The sequence below is a fragment of the Corvus hawaiiensis genome, chromosome 12 (assembly GCF_020740725.1).
Source record: "Corvus hawaiiensis isolate bCorHaw1 chromosome 12, bCorHaw1.pri.cur, whole genome shotgun sequence".
NCBI lineage: Eukaryota > Metazoa > Chordata > Aves > Passeriformes > Corvidae > Corvus > Corvus hawaiiensis.
The window spans coordinates 8,336,883-8,359,675 of NC_063224.1; the positions used below are offsets into that span (position 1 = coordinate 8,336,883).

At 47.5% G+C, this 22,793-nt stretch overlaps 1 protein-coding gene across 1 annotated transcript in view; it reads right to left on the minus strand.

Annotated features, from left to right (window-relative positions):
- Positions 1-22,793, minus strand: part of CFDP1 (craniofacial development protein 1) — a 62,167-nt gene that overhangs the window by 5,105 nt on the left and 34,269 nt on the right. The window contains exon 6 of the mRNA XM_048316376.1: positions 578-736. Coding sequence (XP_048172333.1) covers positions 578-736 — 159 coding nt within the window. The remainder of the gene's footprint in view (positions 1-577; positions 737-22,793) is intronic.

A 22,793-nucleotide genomic window follows, 5' to 3' on the forward strand; every position in this document is an offset into this window, starting at 1 on the left:
CCCGCAGTGCATGTTATTAACTTTCTCTTTTATTTACAGCATTGCCATTTACTTTTATGATACTTCCATTAACTTCATTGGAGTGAACATTGCTTGATGCACACAACCAACGCCCAGCGCTGCCATAATCCTTAATGCACCTTGCCAGCTGTTCTGGGCTTACATAAATCTTTATGCGGGAGGAGGGAGGACAGATGCAGCTGAAATGCATCATTTGAAGAACAGAATAAAAACCTCCCAAATTCAAAAAAGAAAACAGGACAAAGGCAATAGTGTTTCCTCATGGGGTGGCTGCATTAGACTGGTTCATGCTCTGTGCCACAAGCAGAAGACATGATAAAGCCAGACATTGGCTGGACTTAGAGAACTCACAAGGTTGTTAGCAGAGAGTGATAGGTGTTTGCAGACTTACCTGTCTCCCTGTGATGCTTACAGCAGCTACTGGCTTTATGTATCCCTAGAATAAACCCTTAAGAAATTCCATGGGTTTTTGAACTCTGTAGCCAGCAATGGGCTTCCCACATATAAAGGAAGTGGTGGGAAATCCTGGACTACTATTAGGTAAAGTCCCTCTTACCCGTCTTTCCCTCGGTTATGGATTGCCAGCTCCTCCACAATCCCCTCCTCCTCCTTGAAGTTCTCCCAGTCCAGTTTAGATTTCTCCAGTGTGCTCATCTTCTGCTTTTTGGCACCAATTTTCCCCAGGAGGCTACTCATACCGCTTGGCCTCTTCACCCTGACAGAGATTAGGGAGCAAATGTTGGTTAAATTCAGCGAGATGGCAATAAAAAACAGAGATGAGAAACGTCATGGGCGAGAGTGGTGGCCTCGGTGGTGGTGAGCCACCGCCACCGAACAGGGGGCCATCAACCCCAGGCAGCCTGCAGGCGGCAAGGTCACGTTTCCTGCAGATCCTGCTCTGCCGTTCCCCTGGAAGCAGCAGAGTTCATTACACACATATCTCAAGTGCTCGGTTTTTGTGAAAGGGCTTTTTCATTTATCTTCTTAAGGGAACAGAGAGCTTTCAGGCCAAAAGAGATCATTAAATCATCTAGTTTGACCCCTTGTATATACCAGGCCAAGCCATTCCACTGATCACCTCTGTGCTAAGTCTGGTTCTTTGTCTTCAGTTAAAGTGTTGTTTTCTGGAAGGCATCCAGCCTCAGTGCGTCACCACTGCTGACAACACATCTAGGAATTAACCATTTCATTGGTATTAATGCTTGATTTTCTCTAGCTTTAGGTTCTGGTTGCTGCTGCTTATTCTAAATCCAAGAATGTTTTGGTCTCCAGGGAAGTCTCATTAGTGACGTACTTGTCCACCACTAATGAACCCACATCTGAATTATTTTTATGCAAACAGATAGAGCTCCTTATGCCTCTCATTGAAATGCATTTTGTCCCAGACCATACGTCACTTCTAAGGTTTAGTCCCCCTGCTCATGTTTCAGTGCTGTCTGAAGATGGTAGCATAGAATTGCCTGTAGCCCCCACCCTTCTCCTGATCTGTTTCTGTCCAAGCATCACCTAAATCCTCTTAGCTGCACACTGAATCCCAGTGCATGTGCACTGTGATCCCATACTGTCTCCCGGGTCCCTGTTTGGCAGGAAGACCCCTTGGTCTTTCATCTCCTTGTTCTTAGAGAAGTGAAATCCCACCCGGGTGGTGGGGCCCCCTAATCTCCCCTTTATGCTGGGAAATGCATACACAGGGACTCAGGTCAGCCGGGTTGCCCTCCAAGGAAGACAATTCTCAGGGATAGGAACCCGTAAAACAAACTTGTATTAACCCTTCTTAAACCCCCCCAGGAATGGGGGGCAAACAGCATCCCATTGAACTCGTGTTTACACACATTCCAGAGATAACTTCAGGTCTGCAGGGCCTTTGCCTCTGCAAGAAGCCAGAGAGGAAATGATTCTCGTTCCTGAGAGATGAAGGAATTTGGGAAGGGGGGCCCAAGGAAGGCAGCCAGGTGAGCATGGCAAATTGCTCTCCATCAGTGCTCTCTGAGCACACTCCTGCCCAGGGTTAGCCGTTCTTGGGAACGTATCCAAAGTTGTCCTTATCGGATCATTAGCATGGTTTATGCTTCCGTAATTTGCAAGCCTCTAAAGGAAAATAATTCTGCAGTTTATATGGAATTAAATCAAAGAAAATGACAACTCTGTAAGCCTCAGCCAGAAGACTCTCAGTGAAAGAATGACAGGCTAGAGTCACTTGGGGTTGCAGCTTCCTGACATAGATATATTTGGGATTAAGGACATCTTGGCAGGCTCCATAGCAACTGGACAAGGCTGCCTGCCCCTCCTCAATACTAGCCAGAGGAGCAGAAATGTCCTAGGACCTGGCCCTTTTATTTCCTTCAGTCCCTGCCCACAGCTGGAGCACCGGCCAACAGCCAGCAGTTTTTCACTCTGCAGGTACACAGAACAAGCTGGATGCTCTCTGATTCACCTTTATCCCCAAACATCTCATCAACATGTCTAGAGCCCTTCACACCATGATCACACAATAAAACCTTGATCCTTGCTCAGCCCCCAATTCTCCCTTACTTTTCAAGGCATGATGGCTCTAGGTATCCTTACCTGCGGGTAGCAGGAAAGTGGTGTAAGGGGGCAAAATGGGCAAAGATGTTCTCAGCACAAGATAAAATTGGAGAAACTTGGTTCCCAAATTTGGCTATCCAGGACTATACAAGCCTTGCTCAACCACCAAACCCAGTATGAGATGCGTGTTCAAGATGTAAGGGAGTCAGAGGAGAGGAGATATGACAAAGAATAAGGACAAACCAAATAAAATGTTGGGCAAGCATCCCCCATGGCACTCCCTGCTGCGCAGCTGCCTGGAAAGCAGAGCCTGGTGGTCGTGCACAGCAGTTCCTTAGGCTGCACTGGGAGGCCTTAAAGATGCCCTGAAACAGATCTAGGGAAGTGCCGTGGCTGATCCAGCTGGCAAAGCTCCTCTGCCCCAAGCCTGGCAGGCAGAAGGTGTTTAAATTAACACAAGGTATTCAATAACACATTTCTCTGAATACACTTAACTTTCCAGACACACTTGGGCTTAAGATTTTCCTACCTTTGAAGTGGGAAAAGCAGGGATGTAGAAATGAAGGGTGTTGTCCCTTGTCCCTAGATTTCTCCTAAATATTTTTTTGGGGCAAAAAAAAAAAGTTTTTTGGCCAATTACCCAAGAACCATCGCACCCATCCAAGGGCACCCACAGCTCATCTGCATCCACTGACCTTTCTGTGGGTGGAAGCCCACAGCCACTGTCAGTTGAAATACAGACAGGTCTGACTGCAAAGGACACAGCACACACCTGGAAAAATCCAACTGAAAGTTCTGGGATTTTTCCTGGCCGTTAGAGGAATCCCTGCCCTGCAGAGTGACAAGCAGGCTCAGGGGCAGGCTCCCACATGCTGAGACCGATGTCTTTTTGGCTGAACCTTGAGCTGTTGGCTGCTGCCGGGGAAGAGCTGAGCTGGGACAGGGCTCAATCAGCCAAGCTGGGCTGCCGAACACGTCTCTGCATGAAACACAGACTGGGATGGGCTAACAGGCCACTGCTGTCCCCAAACCACAGTGGAGGATAGATGGGAGGGAAGGGAGCCAAAGGCAAGATGATTCATGGCCAGAGGTAGAAGAAGAGGTGGTGCTGGCTTCAGGGAGCAGGAGCTGCAAACTAGATGAGGGCTGCTCATCATGTATCTTTTCTCCCATGGCAATTCCTGGCGTACATCCATCTGTAATGGTGCTCAAGGCCTCTGTATGTCCTCTTGGCCGTGGATCTCAGGAATATAGCTTAAAACATATCACTCACCCCGCGTTTGAAGCTACAGGGTCTGGGCTATGATATGATCCTCCATCAAGAGCATCCACATAATCACAAGAATACTCACAAGTCAACAGTTCCTTCAAGGCAAGGGAACCTCACAAAAAAGGGCAGGCTATGTTGCACCCTTGTGTTGATGACTACTCCAGAAATATTATTATGCAATGTCAGCCCCATGCTGGAAACTGGCTCTGGGCTGGATAGCCTGGTTCTGCTCCTGTCCAGACAATTCTGTGCTGCTGCAGCAGGACCAAGCTTGGGCCAGGCAAGGGGGCCAGGCACAGGCTGAAGGGACATGTTTGAGTCTGCTGCTGAGTCTTCACTCCATGCTGAGCCTTTTATCACCCTGAATAAATCCAGCAAACCTGGGGGTGGGAATTCCTATGCTTGTGCCAAAATGAAGCAAATGAGAAACATTAAAGTCCAATTAAAAACTTGCTTGGCCTTAAATGCCTCATCTGTTTAAAAAGCAAGTAAAGGGGCCTGATTAATTGCATTCAGTGCCAACAAGAGGAATTATTACCCTTTTTGTACTCATTAAGGGTATCTGCTGTGGCATCTTTAATCACTAAGGCATTTAAAAGAGAGAAAGTAATTTGCTAAGACATAATGGATTCCAGGGATGAGGATCAGGACAATCGCCTATTTAGGACACAAAGACATGCTCTGAATTTTCACAATTAAAAAGCACAGCCAAAGTCTGCCCCTGAACCAGCAAAAAAAAAGTGCTGGGGAGCTCTGCCTTGGTGGGGGGGATTCCCCTGCACCATCTAATGTTGTCAGGACAAGGACTGTGCCTATGCCTCATCTGGCGTGGTCGTACACAGGGACAAGCAGCAAGCCATGGGGTCTCTTGCTGTCCCACCACAGGTGAACACGCTCTGTATCCCTGTCCTTAACAATGAGGCTTCCCCCCACATTTTGGTGCAAGTCTGCAGCCTGACCAGGAGCTTGGAGAATTGCTGCTATAGCAGTGATGAAGTGTCACTGCCACATGTAATCCCTGATGGCTTGTACCACAAAGGTCAGCAGCGTCTGGGAAATGCCTATCTGCTTAAAAGAGGTGGACTTCACCACAAGCTTTAGAAAATAATATTCCAGCAATTGGGAACACGGCTACAAAGGTCTCATAGTGCATCCCACCAGCCAAAGCAAGATGGCTTTCCTCTCCCACTCACCCAGAGACGGGTGCTCTGAAGGTCTCCTGACACCAATCCCACATGCACCAAAGCTTCAGTACTTCATCAGCCTTTCACTTATGTAAGTCTTCCCCAATGACTAGATTTCTTTGCTCAGCCTATGACTTGATATCTTCTTCCTAGTAGCTACTTAAGAACAGATCATTCCCTCACTTTTTTGCAGCAGCTTTTTATGTCTTTGAAAGCTTTTCATATTGCTCCCCCTCCAGCTTGCTCTTTCCTAGACTAAACAATCCCAGGTCCTTTCAAGCTTTTCTCATTCCTCGTGGTTTCCAGCCCTCTGACTGCTCTCACTGCTCTCCATCGACTCTCAGCTATTGGCCCATATACTCCCCAAACGCAGCATCCAAAATGGGAATAGCACGAGTGACGGATTTACCAGCACCGGGAGCGGGGGAATGCTTCAGATGCCTTGGGAAGCACGCAGCTCCTTACATGGCCCCCTATGACGTGTGCCTTTTTCACAACCATGTGACAGCAGTGACTCATGTTGAACCTGTGATTCACCAAGATATCTGTCTGCTCCACTGGTGCCAAGCCACTTCCTTCCTCCATCCATGCAGAACATTCCTGCTATCCAAAGGCAGAGCTCTGTGCTGCTCCTCCTGTTTGCCCTCACATTTCCCTTGACACAGCAGATCTCGGATGTCTTTGCAAATCAGCCTCTCCGATCCACAACAGCCATGCTGCAGCTGTTGAAGAGGAACACACTAGGGAAAGTACCTCCTGCCTTTGTGAAATACCTATGGAGACTATTTAGCAGCTGAACCAGCACCAGTTGCACAAAGAAGATCAAGGTGACTGGCCAGAAGCAGGCAGGGACCAGCAGGGTCTGACTGCAGGAGCTGACAGATCACATCCAACACCAATGAACAAACTGAGCCCAAAGGACACTTAATGTTGGCCAAGGAGCCAGCAGCGTCCCCAGCTTTAGCCTGACCTCCACCCTTGGGAATCTCAAACCCTCTGCTGCTCTGTTTCTGCTGGCTCCACAGACCACAGACCCTGGGCTGCTTCTCCATCCACCTTGTAGTATCCTCCTGGTTGTGGATAACAGCTGCTGTAGCAGGAAGGCCCTGCTTCTATCATCTATCAATACTTTTAAGAAGCGCTCAATTTGTAAGAAGAAAACGCTGAACACAAAACAGGATATTACTGAGTCTTAGTTAACACTCCAGTGCTCCCTCACCCCTCTTCTTGTTATGCCACATTTTGTGGAAATAGTGTGAGCAAACGTACAGAAGAGGATAGTCACTGATGTATGCAAATCACAAATGAGTTGCTTGTTTTCCCCCCACTAATGAAACCCAGCCCTCTGAGCCCCAATTAAACAGTGGCAAATAACCTGTTCTGCCAATGAGGGTCTTGTGACAAAGCAGCTGCTGCAAGACTTGGACGAAGAAAAGTATTTTTTTAGATTATGCTGATTCCACCAAGGCATCCTGCACACCTTGCAGCTATGGGGTAGAGGAGACAAGACAACAGAGTGGGGCAACTTCTCTGGCCTGACTGCAGGGTTTTGCACCTCCCAGAGCAGCGACAATTTAGTGCTCGACACTCCATCACGTTCTAGCATCCATCCAAAACATCTGGTGACTCTCCAGGAGGCACTGAAGAGCAATCTTTCCTTCTGCAGAAATAAACGTGGACTCACAGAGATGACATGATTCCATCAGTAGGAAATCTTGAAAGGCCAGGAAAGCCCCTGTACCGTCTGCCCCAGCCCCTGGAAGCAGATTATCAGAGATCACCTTTACCAATTACCATTTAAAAAGGCAGGTTACACCTACAACCTATAAAAATCCACTTTCAAGCAAGGTTCGGAACTCAGATGGATAGTTTTTGTTGCGTGTTAGATGATGAGACTACTGCAAGGGAGAGTGCATTTATGATGTCTGGCCGAAGAGGACAAGCAGGAGGCATCCATTCCCAGACCTCCAGTATGCCTGAATAGCTTTCCAGTGGCTTCAAGCAGAAGAACCCAACTCAAACATGCACTACAACACCAACCACTTCCCTGCTGGCTCCTTGCAGCGCTGAGCAGCATGTCAGATCCCACCACCAGGACAGGGAGCTGGCAAGTAAATGTCACCAAGTGCAGAAAGATGGCATCTCAGGCCTCGCAGCCTTTAAAGGACCATCCTGACCACCCAGCCCTGGCTCTCCCGCTGCCCCTCTCCTGCAGCCCTTCCTTCCTCACTGGAACTTGTGATACTTACTTGCAGCACAGCAATGGCAGCTCTGTTCCTGTCACCCCAAGTGCTTTGATGGCAGGGATTCAGGTGAGAAGCTTGCCCACTCAGCAAAGAGAGGGTTTTGGACATAGTAGTATCTCTTCCTTCCACGATCTGCTGTAAAGCTAAATAGTTTCCTTAACTGCAGGAAATGGTTCTCATGCAAACTAACCACAGCTGGGCAACTGATGCAGCCAGTAAATATTTTCATTTTAATAAAGTGGAAGATTCCTGCCCAGAGCACCACGGATCACTTGCCCTGCTGTCCTTCCTTCTGCATGCAAGGGTGTGAGACTGCACAAGAAGGATGAATGCAGAGACCGGGGGTTGGCCCATGTGCCCACTCTGCTGTTCACTCCCAGACCATCTTCCTCAACAGAGGAGTGAAAACGGTGGCAGGGAACAAGAGGGGCACATGTCAGGAAGGCAAGCATGGTGCCATCTGCTCCTGAACGTCAGGATGGTCTGACTAGAGGGACCAGACAGCAGCAGAACGACAGTGTCCGGTATTGCCAGCGTGCAGAAACCTTCCCCAGAATGATACAACAGGTCTTGTTCTTCAGAACCTAAAACTGACCAGCTCTTCTCACCCCTCACCTCACATAATCAGCCAAGGACAGAAAGTCTCCCAAGAAAAACCCAACTGCATTTCTACTTTCCCCTCCTGTCCCCTTCTTGGCCTTGTTTCCCAAACAGGCTCTCAGGTGGATGCAGAGAGCAGCCTGGCTTGTTCTCAGCTCTGCCTGTCACAACAGGTATTTAAAAAAGCAAACAAGAAAGCCTCCCTAACACCAAACAAACAAACATTGAAATCCCAGCTGGAAAAAAAAGCAAGCAAGGAGGAAATGAAGATAAAAGCAGGGTGGATGGTGCTGGAGAATTGGCGATGATCCTGTTTGGAGGGCACTGCCCAAGGCAGGCTCTCAGGGAGAGGACTGATGGATTCCCACCACCCAGCCAGGGCAGTGCAGCCCAAGGAAATCACTGCCAACCCAGTGGTGCCTGTCCATATGCTCCACTTGCTGAGCAGGTACCCAGCATTCACACCCTGAAGCACACACGAACTGAGCCAAGAACCTGCCTGAAGTGCTCTAGGAGTAGTGGGGACTTTTGATGCAGGGTTATATCCTTGTGGTGAGGTCTGTCAAAGTTCCTGCACTCTGAAGAGCAACATGCATGAAACCACTGTGGAAAAGCAGCTATGTCTGGGACAAAACCCATTGTGTGGTGCTACAGGCCACAGCAAAGCAGGCAGCTGTGTCCAAAGGCAGTAAGAGATGCAAGTGCAGGAGGAAAATGGGAATTATCCCGCCTGTGATCCTGCTAGCAGACCAAGGCAGACTGACTTATGCTGCATGGAGGGCTTTGCTGACAGGAGTCAGTTCCTGGTGAAAATGCCCTGATTGCATCCCTGCAAAAGGAGGATGGTCTGACTGCAGCAGGACCAGCCTCAAGTACTTATAAGGAACAAGGAAATGGGGGTTTTAACTCGAGTTGATAGTGTGAGTTAACTTTTCTCAGGCTTTTGTTCAGGCTTGCCAACCCAGGCTGACCCCAAGTTGCTTTGTCATCACTGCTTTTCCAATCACAAGAGCTAAGCCAAATCCCAGGTCCTTTCTGATTTCTAATGTCACCCCATTCTCCCTGAGACCTCAGACAGCCTCACGGTGGAGACCCCTACATGAACAGTGATGTTCACACCTTTCTTCTACTCACAGGAAGTCTTTGACACTGGATCCATTGAGTCAAGGAGCTAATCCTTGAGGAGGATCACAACTAAAGCATACTAGTGTTCAAATAGCAGTGTGACAGAGAGACAGCAGAGGAGGTGTAACCTCTCCAGAAGGGAGAGTGATAGCTGTCCTTCGCACAGCCAGGTTCTATGTTGAAAAGTTTAAGATGGGGATAAAAGGCACAGTCAGGCAAGGACAGCCAGACCACTCCACCCCAGCAATTGAAGCCTGGCTGAGATGATGCGTTTTCCATCAGCATGGAGACGCAAGGGCAGATGCAACAGAATAAAAGCCCACGTGATGTTGCCCTGGTGAGGGCTGCTGCAGGCAGTAGCACAACTTGCCACGGGCACAGTTGATTCTGGATGTGTTTGTGTCTAAATATAGCCAGTGGGGGAACAAAGATTTGTCATGGGAAAAAACCATGTCACTCCCAATTCCCAGCAACAGCAGCACGCGATGCCCTGCTGAAGGGCAGTACTCCAGTATTCCAGGTTTATTGTTGGATTTGTTATTAATCGAGCACAGTGAGTTTAAGTGTGACTTCAGAAGTTGTGCAATGCTGCTCTGGCAGAGTGTACTTCACCTTGAGGAGGGAAATAAGTGTCATGGAACTGGCTTTTGAACAGCAAAACTGATGCAGCAGTTGGTGAGGGGGCTTGCAGAGCACCATGCCATGGGCTGCCAGCCGAGAGAAATATTTCATCCTATCTTCATGTCATGGACTGTACTGGATAGGCCTTTCCGAAGTGCAAAGCTGGAAAAAGAGACCTAAGAGCTTCCTTGCTCCAAAACAGGACAGCACCCTATTCTCCAGTCCACTTCCCAAACTGGGGGACAACCTAGCAGTAAATAGACATAATATTGCACACATCAATACAATTATTCCAGGAATAAAACCAGTGTTGGGTCTCCACGCACAGTAAGAGGCAAACTTGCTGAGCAGGGAAGGGATGGGATGTTCCAGCTCAGGATGTCAGAGAGCAGCAGCAGTATCACAGGTGCACAGCTCTGCCAGAGCTGGCCTTTCCTCAGCCAGGTCCCATTCTGTGGCACCTAGGTCTGCATCCACTTCTCTGGAGGGCCTGGAGCCTCATTTTACAGGCTCTGGAGGATGTGCTCATTAAAAAGCACATCAGTTCTTGGGGAGCTGACTGGCTCAGGCAGAGCCCCTGACCCTCAGGTTCCCTTATCAGCAGGAAGGGCTCATTAGGGATTGGACCAGGGTTTCCTGCTCAGGACCGAACCCTTTGTGTGAAGGGACTGCTGCCATGGAGAACCCACTTCCTAACTGCCAGAGGAAGCAAAATATTTCCCTTTGGCCTTTGAGATGAAGTTGCTATGGGGTGGATATCAACAAAATAAAGTTGCACTTGTGAAGCTGGGCAGCACTCAGCCATGCACAGGCTGTTACTGCAGGATAAAGGTACTCCCAGCAGCATCCCTGCCCGCCCCAGAGCCAGCGACAATTCAGAGCAGCATAAGGCCCCTCTGTACCAGTGTAACTGCAGCTGCCCTCCGGGCTGTACTGGCAGAACTATTTTAGCAAAAACAAAATCTCGCACCCTCCTAATCAGTATGGCATTGTGTGGAGCCCAGGGCTCGCTCTGGCTCCCCTCCAGCCTGAAGCACAGAGGCTGTTTCAGCAGCAGACTCTGCTAACGCACTTGTAGCAGGCCAGCCAATTATATTACAATATCCGTGCATAGAGTTCAACGGGAGCTTAACTGAAAGAGCTGTAGCATTCAAATGACTCCTGATACTATGAAGACGTTAAGGACTCCAGGCCAGCACTAACCAGCCCTGTCTGATGCTCGGCTGACGGGTAAGGACCCGTTACTTGGGCTTGGTCTACAGCTAAAGCTACGCCCCTGTTACACACAGCACTGCCACTGAGGCCAAATGCTGATGGAGCTGCCCCTTCCCAGCTGGAAGCTGCAGTCACTCCTCATGTGAGCTCTCCTCCACCCAGGGCATCCATGCAATACAAACCAGACCTGCTCCTGCCACTGAAGGACTACATACATGCACTAGAACTCACCAAACTGTTCCCACACGGACTAAATTGAATTTGCAAAGCACTGCTTGTATTAATTAATTTTATTGAAAAATCTCATGAATGCTCTTCATATATATTTTATGCTGTTTTTAAGTTCTTCAAACATTTAGGGATAATCAGTGTGTCAGTTTCAGATGGATTTTGTTACACCAGCACAGAACCAGTGCACCTCCCCCACTCCAAGGTGATGGGCTAGATTTAATCTTGTATGTTAGTGCTGCCACTGAGAGTGGCAAGAAATGCCACACTCTGTGTGGGAAATGTGCAGGGGTGGGGGAGGAAGGTGTCCTGCTTCTACCATTTTCACTTCTGACTCAATGGACAGAAATCAGCAGAAATACACACATATGCAAGCTGCCAGTGAGCTTACACTCTTACGTGGCTGTGAGGCATCTCACACCCCAACAGCAGGTAAGAGCAAAAAATAAAAGTGAGAGAGCACGATGTGTTTGGCACTCAGGTCCAACAGGTTGGTGACCTGAAAGATGTCAGAAGCTACTGCAGGCAGTGTCTGTGCACTTGCTGGGCTCCAACTTGGGTCACACGCTGGAGCATTTTAGAGTAACACCCTGCATTACGCCCATATTTAGCCATGGAAATAAGTGTGACTTGACTTTCAAACACTTGCAACTCTCACTGACTTCACTGGGTTCAGTTGAGACGTTTCAAATAAAAGAGTAACGAGCACAACTCTGGGCTGGGATCAAGCACAGGCCATTTTTATCTTAAAAGGCATTTGTTTGAGAACATTCAGAGCTGCTAGAACCAACAGCACTGAAGTTATTTCACCATGCAACCTTAAAAATGTTGACAGCTTTGTCTGCAAAATGACATGGATTAATTGGTGACCAATCCTTAAAAAAAGAATAGCTAGAAAAAAACTGCTGGCAAACAGAGGAGAAATTCTTCCTCTCTTCAGAGGCTCACTCCTTCCTCCTTTGTCTAACAGCAGATCTTTTGTTCAAGACTTCAGCTGCAAGCAGCCCCGAGGTACGCAGGGAATGTCTTGGTTATGATGAGCTCTCCACACTGGTGCACAGACTTAGTTTCAATCAGCAGAGAAACCACTCCAAATCAGGCCTAAGAAGTCCTGCTAATGGAATTGTTCCAGTGCTAAAGGGATTTCAAAGTGAATGAGTGTGGATGGCGGAGCAGCTGGTGCGACTCCCAGGTTGCTCTTTACAGCGCAGTGTGCCATGCAAGGAGGATCCAACACCCTAACCACCCTTGAGAAAACAACCTCCAGTGTCCCCCCAGCAATGCAGAGCCCCTGGGTCTGTCCCTGTGGCTCCTAGACAGCCTTAGTGTTTAGTTCTGGTTAGCTTCCCACTGTATCAGATCAATGCCAGCCTTTGATCAAAATGAGGTGAGAATGGCAGGACAGAGGCAGGGAGGGACCCCCCTCCTAGCCCAGCAATTAATCTGACAGCTTGAAGAATAAATATGATTAAAACAAATACACCACCTTCCATTGGTAAATGTTCACAAAGCTCAGCAGCCTAGGAGAGGCGAAAGTTCCCAGGAAATTAAGTGAGGGTGAAGGAGAATCAGGACTGCATACCACAAATGCACCATTACAACGAGCAACAAGCTAGAGCCCAGTGGAGTGGTTGCTTTGGAGTGTTGTGCAAGTTAACCAACAGGATAAATATAATACATTATCTTCCAGTGGAAAGCCTGGCCTGGCAGCATGTGGGACTTTGGGGAACCATAAATGTTTGGGCACTGCTACAAGCAGCCATAAAACAAAAATGAGGGTTTGATCACATTTAATTGCTTTTGGGAAGGGTAATATCACTGGGGGATCCATCACAATTACGTTCTCCTGTTCCAGCGCAGATTAAGAGCTGGCCCAATGATCCAGATCAAAGAGGGTATTTCAGGGGTAAGGAAAGAAGAGAAATACCCTAAAAGCTTTAAAGATGTTTGCCATATAAAACATGGTGTCCAGCTAGGAGAGAACGGACAATAGAAAGTCAATTGATGAAAGAATGTACTCTTCTTCTCAACAACAACTTTCTCAGTTGTTTCAACAACTTTCTAAGGCTACAGAAAAGCTTAGTAACAAACCAGAGGACAGTGCAGAGCCCAAAATGTATGTAAGAGGAGATACTAAGATTATCCTCTGTTTTTCTTCCAGGGCTTGACTGAAGTGTTTTACATGTCTGAGCTGGCAAGGCCACCTCCCAGTGCCTTTCAGCTTTGGCAGCACTCACTTAGAAGAGCTGCCCTTCCTCTTCCCAGGGACCCACCTCACTGGAAATAGATTTCAAGTCCCCAGAGGAAGAAAATGGAAACAGCTGACTTCTCCCAGCCACAAGCTCAGTTGTCACCTTCCTGCTGGAGGCAGGCAGAGGGCTCCCAAACAGATTTTGCAGCTAATATCCACCTACCAAAATCTGCTCAGAAAGCCAAAGCTCTCCTTGAGCATGGGGACTGCAACCCGGCAAGGCTCCCACTACCTCCAGCAGCCTCATGCAGAGGGGCTGGCAGGGCCAGGGCTTTCATGACACATCATCTCTGGAATTCGAGTGTCCCACAGCCTCTGCTTGGTACAATGCCAGAGCTGTTTCTCAAATCCTGCATGACCTACCAGCTGTTGAGGCAAACCAGCAAGGCACACATTACCCAGAGAGGAGACAAGATCAGTGGACTGCTGATGAATGATGAACAGACTAATGCTTCACAAAACACACTCCACGCTCTTGGTTGGAGGGAACAGGTTCAGCTCCCTGGCTTCCCTAGAGGAGCCTGCATGATCCCAGGAAGGCCTTTAGTGCCCTTCTAGCAAGACCTTTGCCTCAGGAGACAGAGAGCTATGCAGCAGCGCTGAGCAAGGCAGGCAGGTTGCCAGCTGAGGACTCAAACTCCTTCAGGGAACTGTAACAGTTACGTGGTAAATGCATTAACCATGGGAACAGCTTCCCAAAGGATGTGGTGGATCCCAAATTGTAAGTCTTTCCATTGTGAGTGGATGCCTCTTTCAGAAATGCAGACTGTAGTTCAACCACAAGTGCTTGCAGGGAGCTCTCAGGAAAATGCCACGAGCCCAGAGAAGGCAGGGGCTCAGACAGGGCACCCGGGCAGGCACTTTGAACCCTCAAGCAACTAACCTACAAGATTCCTGCCCTTTGCACTATGCCATGGAAATTCAAGGCTTTTCTTGGCTATGCTCCTTTTCCATGTCTCTGTCCAGCCCAGTTTTCAGCTGTTTCTGTGATCTGCTTCAGGACAGCTAAATTTCCTTTGACCCAACTTACTGAGCAATCCTCTGAACCTTGTCACCCTCTCAAGCCGGTTTTATTTCCTTGTTTTTCAATTACAATCAGATCTCCTAGTGAAAGATTTTCTGCCTCATAGCTTGAGATTCTGTTCCCCCAGCACCAATTTCTTGGCAAAACTCGAAGATAAGGACTAGTGAAAGCCTTCACAGCATGCAGCACCCAATGACCCACACTGCTAGAGTCAGGTCACTCACCATTCTGCCTACTCTCAGTTCCTGGGGAGCAGTCCTTGGCAAGAGAGAGAAGAGACTGAATCTCACTCATAGCATAACTCCTCATTTTCTTTAACTTCATCTGTGACAACTGTATCAAGGCTGTCGCACTCTGCCTAGGAGCCGCCTCAGGATCCCCTGACACTGGTACTGCAGTGTGCTCACTGATGTTAAACACCCAGTTATGTCTGTATTCTGTGTCCTCTCCTGTCAAACCAGATGCCTCAAGCTGCTCAAAACGTTTGGTGGTTTCCAGTGGAGAATCTGCTTGTGAACAATTCTGATGCACTTCAAAGGCTACTGTTAGCAAAAAGGGAGAAAAATACGGGAAGGGGAGAGGAGGGAAGGGAGGGGAGAAGGAGATGCTTTGCCCTGCTCCAGACTTTGTGCTACTGGGCTCTCTAGCACCAGGACGAGGCTCTTCAAATAGCCAGGTACAAGGAGGTCATGCTGAACCTCCCAGGAGACCAGGAAGAAGCAGGAAGCTTTCTGCACAAACAAAAAAACCCTCCCTTATCTGCCTCAATCACAGTAGTATTTGGACAAAGCGTTCTTGCCTGTATCTGGACTGTAATCTGGTGTTTCAGCAGGGCTGTTCTCAGGTCTCCAGCAACATTTAGCTGATCCACATATAGCCTGGTGGAAGGTGTTATTCTACCATACATAAAGTTCCTCCTTTTCTTATCTCTTGGCTTTTGAGTTTCTAGTTCTCTTCAGGGTCTATAATCAGGGATTTGAGTTTATTTATAACCAATAAGAAGTCACAGCCTCCTCCATGATATCTAAGCTACAGCACTTCTTCCATTACTCTTTTCCTTCCATTCACAAACTTAAACCACTTCCATGAGCAGAAAAGGCAAAGCAAGGTAAAGTCTTGCCAAGGGAAGAAGCTCTCCCATTACTCTCACCCAAGAAAGTGGCACAAAGGGAAAAAGACCAGAAGGGATGGCTCACATCCCTGGGTCATGGCAGAGAGCTGGAAAAGGCTCATCTCCAGGAGGATAGAGTGCCAGCACTTCTTTTATTAACTCAGCCAGCAGCTGCAGAATTTAAGCTTTATTAAAAGCCTATTTTTCCCTTGCTGCTGCAAAGGAAACCAACTCCCTCCTCTCCCCTCCCAAATAAAAGGCCAAAGTCTGCAGACAGACATCCTGTAATGTCACCTTAGAAAGAGGTGGCAACCTGACTCATCTTAGTGGAACATGCATGGAGCAGCTTTACTTCAGGTTACAACAAATGAAATACATTGCTCCCACTGCTGATCCTTGCTTTGAGGCTTTATTATGAGCAATCCAACAAACCTCCAATATTCTCTGATTGCAAGTGCAAAAAAGGAAAGGCAGGGAAAACAGGCGGGCTGGATTTTGATGCTCTAGGCATCCAAAGTCTCCCACTTTGCGGCATTGATGCATGCAGGGGCCCTCTCTCCTACAGACACATGCTGCGTGATAGGTCAAAAAGAAACCATTTACACAACCTTCCTATGACACATTTTAATATAACACAAAGAAGAGATTGCGTTATTTGTCAGGTCAGAACAACAAGAGATGGAGAGCACTGAACTTACTAACCACTTACTAAATATTGTTCTCCAATGGCTATTCTAAGCCTACCTCAATTTATAGATTAATCTGCTGGATCAGTAATTTAGGCTATTTGATGATTAGCATTTAGAAGTACATATTTCTGGGAAGGCTGAAAATGTGCTTGCGATTTACAAAATTACTGCAGGGTCTCTAGTGGATTATTTGTCAGAAGCAGGTGTTCAGCCTTAGCCACATTCTCCCTTCTCTCCCCACATCCAGGTTTAATATCAGCAATGAAATACCAACTGTTCCTGAAGCATTTACTCTAAAACAGCAAAGCAAGTGTGAGTGTTGTCCCCTTTCCCATTTCTAGCCTGCTGCCACACAATGTTAAGGCTTTAGGATGATGTATATCAACCAACTGGGGTGTGGGGGGAAACGGGACCGGAAAGCATCCAAGTAATCTGTGTGCTCCGCACACCCTGGGGAGAGTTCCCAAAGCCTGCCATGACAAGGAACATTCCTCCCCTGCATCGATGCTCGTGGAGGAGGATGGTGCCAGCTGAACAAAACAGATTTGAAGAGGGAAAGAGCCAGTCTGCCTCTGTTTGCAGCTAGCCCCTCCTTTTGCCCAGCCCTTTCTGACTCTGGCCCCAAGCTGCTGCTATCTTTCAGGCTTGGGTTGGGATTTCCTCTGGAGCCTGTCACCAGAGCTCTTTAAAATGGCAGTTGGAACCCTCGCTAAACACCAGACTAACCATCCTTCCTCAAACACTGAGTGCATGGCCTCCAAAACCCTCCTGAAGCCTGCAGTGTCTGCAAAGGCAGTAAGCAGTGCTTCAGCTGGCTCTCAGCGTGGCCCATTTCATAACACAAAAGGAAACTCAAATCCCTCAGGGCTCAGATTTTTTCCAAACTGGGTAAACACACGCAAACACACATTATTTGCATGCACAGCAACTGGGACAAAGGATCTGTGGCCAGGTAGGTATCTAACTGGTGGTCCAGGCATGTGGTAACATGTGTGCAATCCTAGTAATCTTGAGCTAAAAGAGACTTATCTCTAGACTGACTCTGTGCTGCTTCCAAGTCTTGCTTTGAGATTAAAAAGCAGCCTTTGTTGTTTGGAATATTACCATATTAGAAAAAAACCCACCCCTGCTCAGCTCCCCACCCCAAAGGTTTAGTTTGTAACCCAAAACATCAGCGCCTTAATAACAGAAGGTCAAAGCCCTCCAGTCATTAGGCAGATTATATTTAAGAGCTCTATGTGCAGCTGATCAGAGGCTTATTCCTTAAAGGATTGAAATGGCAAGCCAGCGCACCTCAGCAAGCAATCTTGTTTAATAGTCAATTAGCAGAGATGTGCTCTTCTGAGCTAAAGATCACTGCAGACAAAAAAAAAGAAATGCACCACCGTCAGCTATTCCTCCATTTCTGCTATTATATCAAGCCAGCTGGTCTGCTCTTTCTTTAGCTGGTTAAGGCCGGGATGCAGTTACAAGTCACACAGCAGTTTTATTCCAACCAGGATGGTAACATTCTTGATAATAAACAATTTTTTTAGACTAGAAGGGGGGCTGGATAGACTGAGAAGTCAATAGCAAAACTCCAACTTTTTCAATACAAAGTCTTGTCTCTGAGCATGTAACTAAACTAGGGCAAGATACAATCCTCCAGCAGTGACTCCCCTTGTAGCTCCAGATACCTAAACCCCACATGGCAGTGCCATACATCTGGGAGGAGGAAGATCTAACTAAAGGCAGATTTGCATAGTGTTGATTTATTAGTACCCACCAAATTACAGCAAGGGCAGGCCACCTACATCCAGCCACATGTTGGCAACAAGAAGTGCTGCAAACCAGAGCACACACCCAAGTTCCACAGGCACATGGACATCAGTGTAACCAAGAGCACATGGGAACTCTTCTCTAGAGCTGCCAGCTCCAGCATTCAAAAGCGCAGTCAGCCTCCACACCCCCTCCAGCTGACGTTTGCTTGAAGCCAGGCATTGCAGAAAAGAAGAAAATCAGAAGCAGCAATAATTTGCCTCCTAGTTTTCTACCCTACCTTAAGCCAGCCAGAGTGACTATCCTTTCCTTCCAGCCATTAGAGGCAGAAACATTATTTTCCTTGCTCCAAAGCAGAGATTCTCACCTGATCACTTTCCCTCAGGACTTGAGCTTTAGAAGGAAAATTTGCCAAGTATTTGCAGATTTGGCATTTCATTCAAAGGTAGCATCACCCCCCTCCCACAATCAGTCAAATGTGACACTGGGTGACTCAATTTGCAACAAGAGGCTTGTGCTGGTTGGTTAAGAGTAGAGCAGAGCCATTATCTAGAACCCAGTCTGGAGAGTCTGATGGAAAGCTTTATGCCACCAAATCAGTGCTCTTCACAGAGTTCCTTTCCTAAGAGTTTCAGCAGAAAGACTGAAGGGTTAAACTGCTCATGGACTCTGAATGACCATGTTGTGGCCACAGACCATGTGAATGACCTTCTAAAATCCTCTGTGCTGGAGAAGGTGAAGTGCAATATCATGCTACAGAAAAACACAGTTACTACTGCAACCTTCCAGGCAGCAGCAAGAGCAGGGTATGAAATCTGTCCATACTGGCCCAGAACCATGGAATTTTCAGAAAAACACTCTTCTCATGCAACGTGAAAAACTCACAGACATAGCAGACAGTCAATATGAAGGCACATCAAATTAGGGTTCCTCCTTGCTTGTGGGTTACCACAAACATCTCTGCAGGCTGACACCTAACCTGGGGACTCCAATTTACTCTCCTGCTTTAAAGAACAGGAAGAACACAAAGATGCCCAAAGCCTGATAGCCAGGCTGGTGACAATGTGCAGAGAGAAACTGAAGCTTACTTTCTGCTCTTATCATTGCCATGCTGACTCTGTACAGAGGGAATAAAAACAAAGCAAGACTGCCTGAATGACCTTTCTCAGCAGCAGAGTTTAAACAAGACCAATTCTGAATGGCAAAAGACTCTGAAGTTGCCACTAGAGACGATCATTTTTCACAGTATACCCTTGCCTGAATGCAGCAACAGGAATAAATTCTGATGGAAGAAAAACTGACAGCTTTTGCCATTTAAATATATGCCTAAAGGCACCACTTAGAAGCGGGATTCTTAGGTTATGAACAAAAACCCCCTTTGGTTTTCTTCTCCCTCACAGCAAAATCCTACAGGAGCATCTCCCAGGTGGGGTGATGCTTACCTGAACAGACCCTGCTGTGCTCAACTCCACAGAGAACAGAGCAGATGGGAAAGTCTGCATTGGTACAGTCCCAAGTAGCAGCTTCAGAAGGCAAGTGTTTATTTTACCTCTTTCCTCTCCTTTGAGTTAAGGCTGGCTTCCCTGCTCGCTTCCTAACCTTGCACATTTGGTTGAGATGAAGGTGGGAAGCAGCAAGCACTTTTTTCAAACTCAGGAGCAACAAAGGATGGCTGAGGCATGAGCACATGAGCAGAGGGGCCAAAGTTACAGGTGATGGTGGTTTGTAACAGGAAAGATGACCTGGAGGTATTAACTCTCAGGGTTAAAGCACCACAAGGAATGATAGTGCACTTCAGAAGAGGACAGACACAACCTCTCAGTCCTCTGCGGGTGTGAGGCACACCCTGCAACTTGGGGAAGAAAACAGAAGTACACAGAGATGAAGTCACACAGCAAACTCAGAGGCAGAGCCAATGTGTATTGGCTCCTAGCAATGCCTGGCTACCACGGTCACCACCTCTTCACCTTGCACTTCTTTCCTTTGGATTGTACACTACCTGTATGTGCAGCTTGGCTGAAAAAGCCTGGCTGTGCTGTGGAAGTGCTGGTAACTCAGCTGTGTGTCTAATCCAGATCAGGGATTTTCCTTGCTGTGCCATGATTCCTTTGCTTTTTTAGCTTATCCAGTTGTAAGCCTCAGGGCTTGGAGGCCAGATAAGACAAATAACAAAGGGCACTTTTAGCTGCAGGGTTTCCCCCAGGCCTTCACCCTGCACGGCGAGGTGGCACCCAGAGCCACATGGAAAACCCAAGCTGGTTTGGGGCACACCAGCAGCAGGAGGCACAGATTTACTCTGCTTCCCCAAAGCAGCATTGTGCCTGGGCTGCTCAGCATCTCCACTGTTCTCCAGACATGCTGTCTTTGCCTCACGTCCTCCTCATCCACATCGTGCATCTGGTGATACAAAGGGTGCTGGGTCTGGTGTGCCCAGCTCTCCTCCACATCCCCAAGCCTATGGATCATGAAGTCAGGGTTTTCTATGTCCAGTTAAGCTACTAAAAAAAGAAAAGGCCCCGAGACACTGGGTAAGTCTGTTACGCCACACACAACCTGCTCACCATCAAATCCTCTTCAAGCAACTTCATCACTTGTTTCAACCTGCTGACATAATGATGAATGGCTGGCAGGAGGACGTTAAACATGGTTTCAGGCTGCTCTTGAGATGGTTGTGTGGGAACAGCTCACACCCCTCTCCTGAGCACACGCTGGGGCGAGTGCAGTCTGTACTACTCATTTCTGAGATCATGCAGCTACAGCAAGGGGAGCATCTTTGTTGCTGCCACATGTGTCTGCCTTAAAGGGGATATGAAAGCTGCTGGCTTTGTTTTACACTGGGACCCATGCCTTTCAGCCCCTTCCCACAGTTTTAAATACAGACAGCTGGAAGACCTTCTCCAAACTCTTTTTTCCTTGCTTCTTTCTTTGAGTTTAGGACAAGGTTAATCTGGTCCTCCCTGATTTTGCCAGATAATTTTCTGGAGATCCCAAGGATGACTATTAATTGAAGGGCTGGAGCATCACAAGGCTAATGAAGAGGTCCTTTTCCCAAAAAGCGTTTGATAGTCAGCAGAGAAAGCAAAAGCAAGAGACTACAGGAATCTCTTGGTGCTTCTTGCATTACATCCTCCCCTTTGTTGTTCATATTTAAAGCATGCAAAGCCCCATATATTTAATTGCCTGTATGTTGCTTGGTCTCCTGCATTGCAAGCAAGGCTATGTCATGAGAACTGCAGCACAGCACATCCTTACCCATCAATTTTGGGAAAAAGGGCTGGGCTGTGGTAAGCAGTAGACCGAGAGGAACATTGTTTTATTCCCTGTAGGACCTCCACATGCTTCCCTACCCCCACACCATTTAGAGGAAGCAGCAGGGAAAAAAGGAGCATATTGGACACTTCAGTTTTTGGTCTTTTTCATATCTGCAAATACAAGTTTCTTATTAAAAGATAAAGAAAAACCCTTTCATCCTCTACATCCCGACCTAATCTTTAAATACCCAGTGAAATATAAGTAATTGAGAGATGCCTTTAGCAGCTGTGGGCTCAGTCATCCCTTTCATGTACGTAGGCAGAAGATGACTAGGACTAAGGGTTGCTTAACTTAAAACTGGCATAGTGTGATCGCTGTGCCTGGCAATGAATATTAAAAGAAATGACAAGATTGACATTATCTAGCTGCACTGTAGCTTCTACTTTTTTTTCCATTTAAATGCTCCATTCCTCAGTTCTTACTGCAAGAATCTGAGTCAGGAAAATACAGCTCAGGCTGACAACTTCCAGAAGTGCCTGCTAAAGCCCAGCTCGTAGTGTGCCAAACTTAAGACACTTAAAAGAGCTCAGCTTACAAAGCAACACAATTTCCTGAGAACAAACATGAATAAAAACACTCCTTGTGTGTCATGTGCTGTGCACACGTTTGAGGTTTCAAAGAGGCACCCCTTGATTTCTTTTTCTAAATGTTGGGCAACGTTGCTAAGTCCTTCTTCACCTTCACAACCATTTCTGTTCTCTCCTAAGTGACTGCAGAGAGGCAGTAACGAACTGGAGCTCTCCCACATGCTCCAGGGACCACGTTAGCTACAGTTTCTGCTCCCAGCCATGACAGATGTTTTCCTGAATGTGTAGAATTCATTTTTTTCCCCTAAAGAAATGCCTTAAAAGCTGCTAAGTGGCTCTAACTGAATGAGTGGTGGTTAAACAAGGGCATAAGACAGAACAAGCAAGTTGCCAAAATGCTTTCTCTCTTTAAATAGGAGAAAGCACCAGTGCTTGCACAGACTTGCTCCAACGCCCAAATTGCTCACACCACGAATATGTACCTTATTTCTAGCTTCAGCTTTCAGCCACTGCTTACAGCTGCTTCTTGGTGGGCTGGGTTAAAGAGCACCTCCTTCAACTGAGAATTACATCCTTGTGCCGAAAACTACTGGCTAAGGTCAAGTCATGATTCCTCCTACCCCAAAAGCTGTACCGGTTAATCAGAGCTATCACATGATCCAAAAACTCATGTTATATTTTGTAGTGGAGGTGGGAGCTGTTTCCAAGCAACAGGGCTAAAACCTTGGGCTGCCCAAGGTCACAGAGGATATCTCTGCTGAGGAGCACACTTCTGCACTTCTGCAGCTGCTGCCTTGAACTCCACAGAAAGCATACAAAGCCTCCTGGGGGATCCCCTCATATGTTAAACATGGGCCAGCTGGTTCCTCTGCAGCTGTAGAACAAACCTAAGCATAGCTCTGCCATGGGCTGACAGCCCCACCTATTCTGCAGCAAGGATGAAGGCAGCAACAGCAGTGCTTGGGTCTCCATGGCAGAGATGTTTTCCTCCAGCTCGCTGGCTTTCCCCTCTCCACTATTCTAACCCCACAGTGATGCACAAGCATTGCTGCCAGGCTGGTCCCACACTGCCATCAAGCATTGCT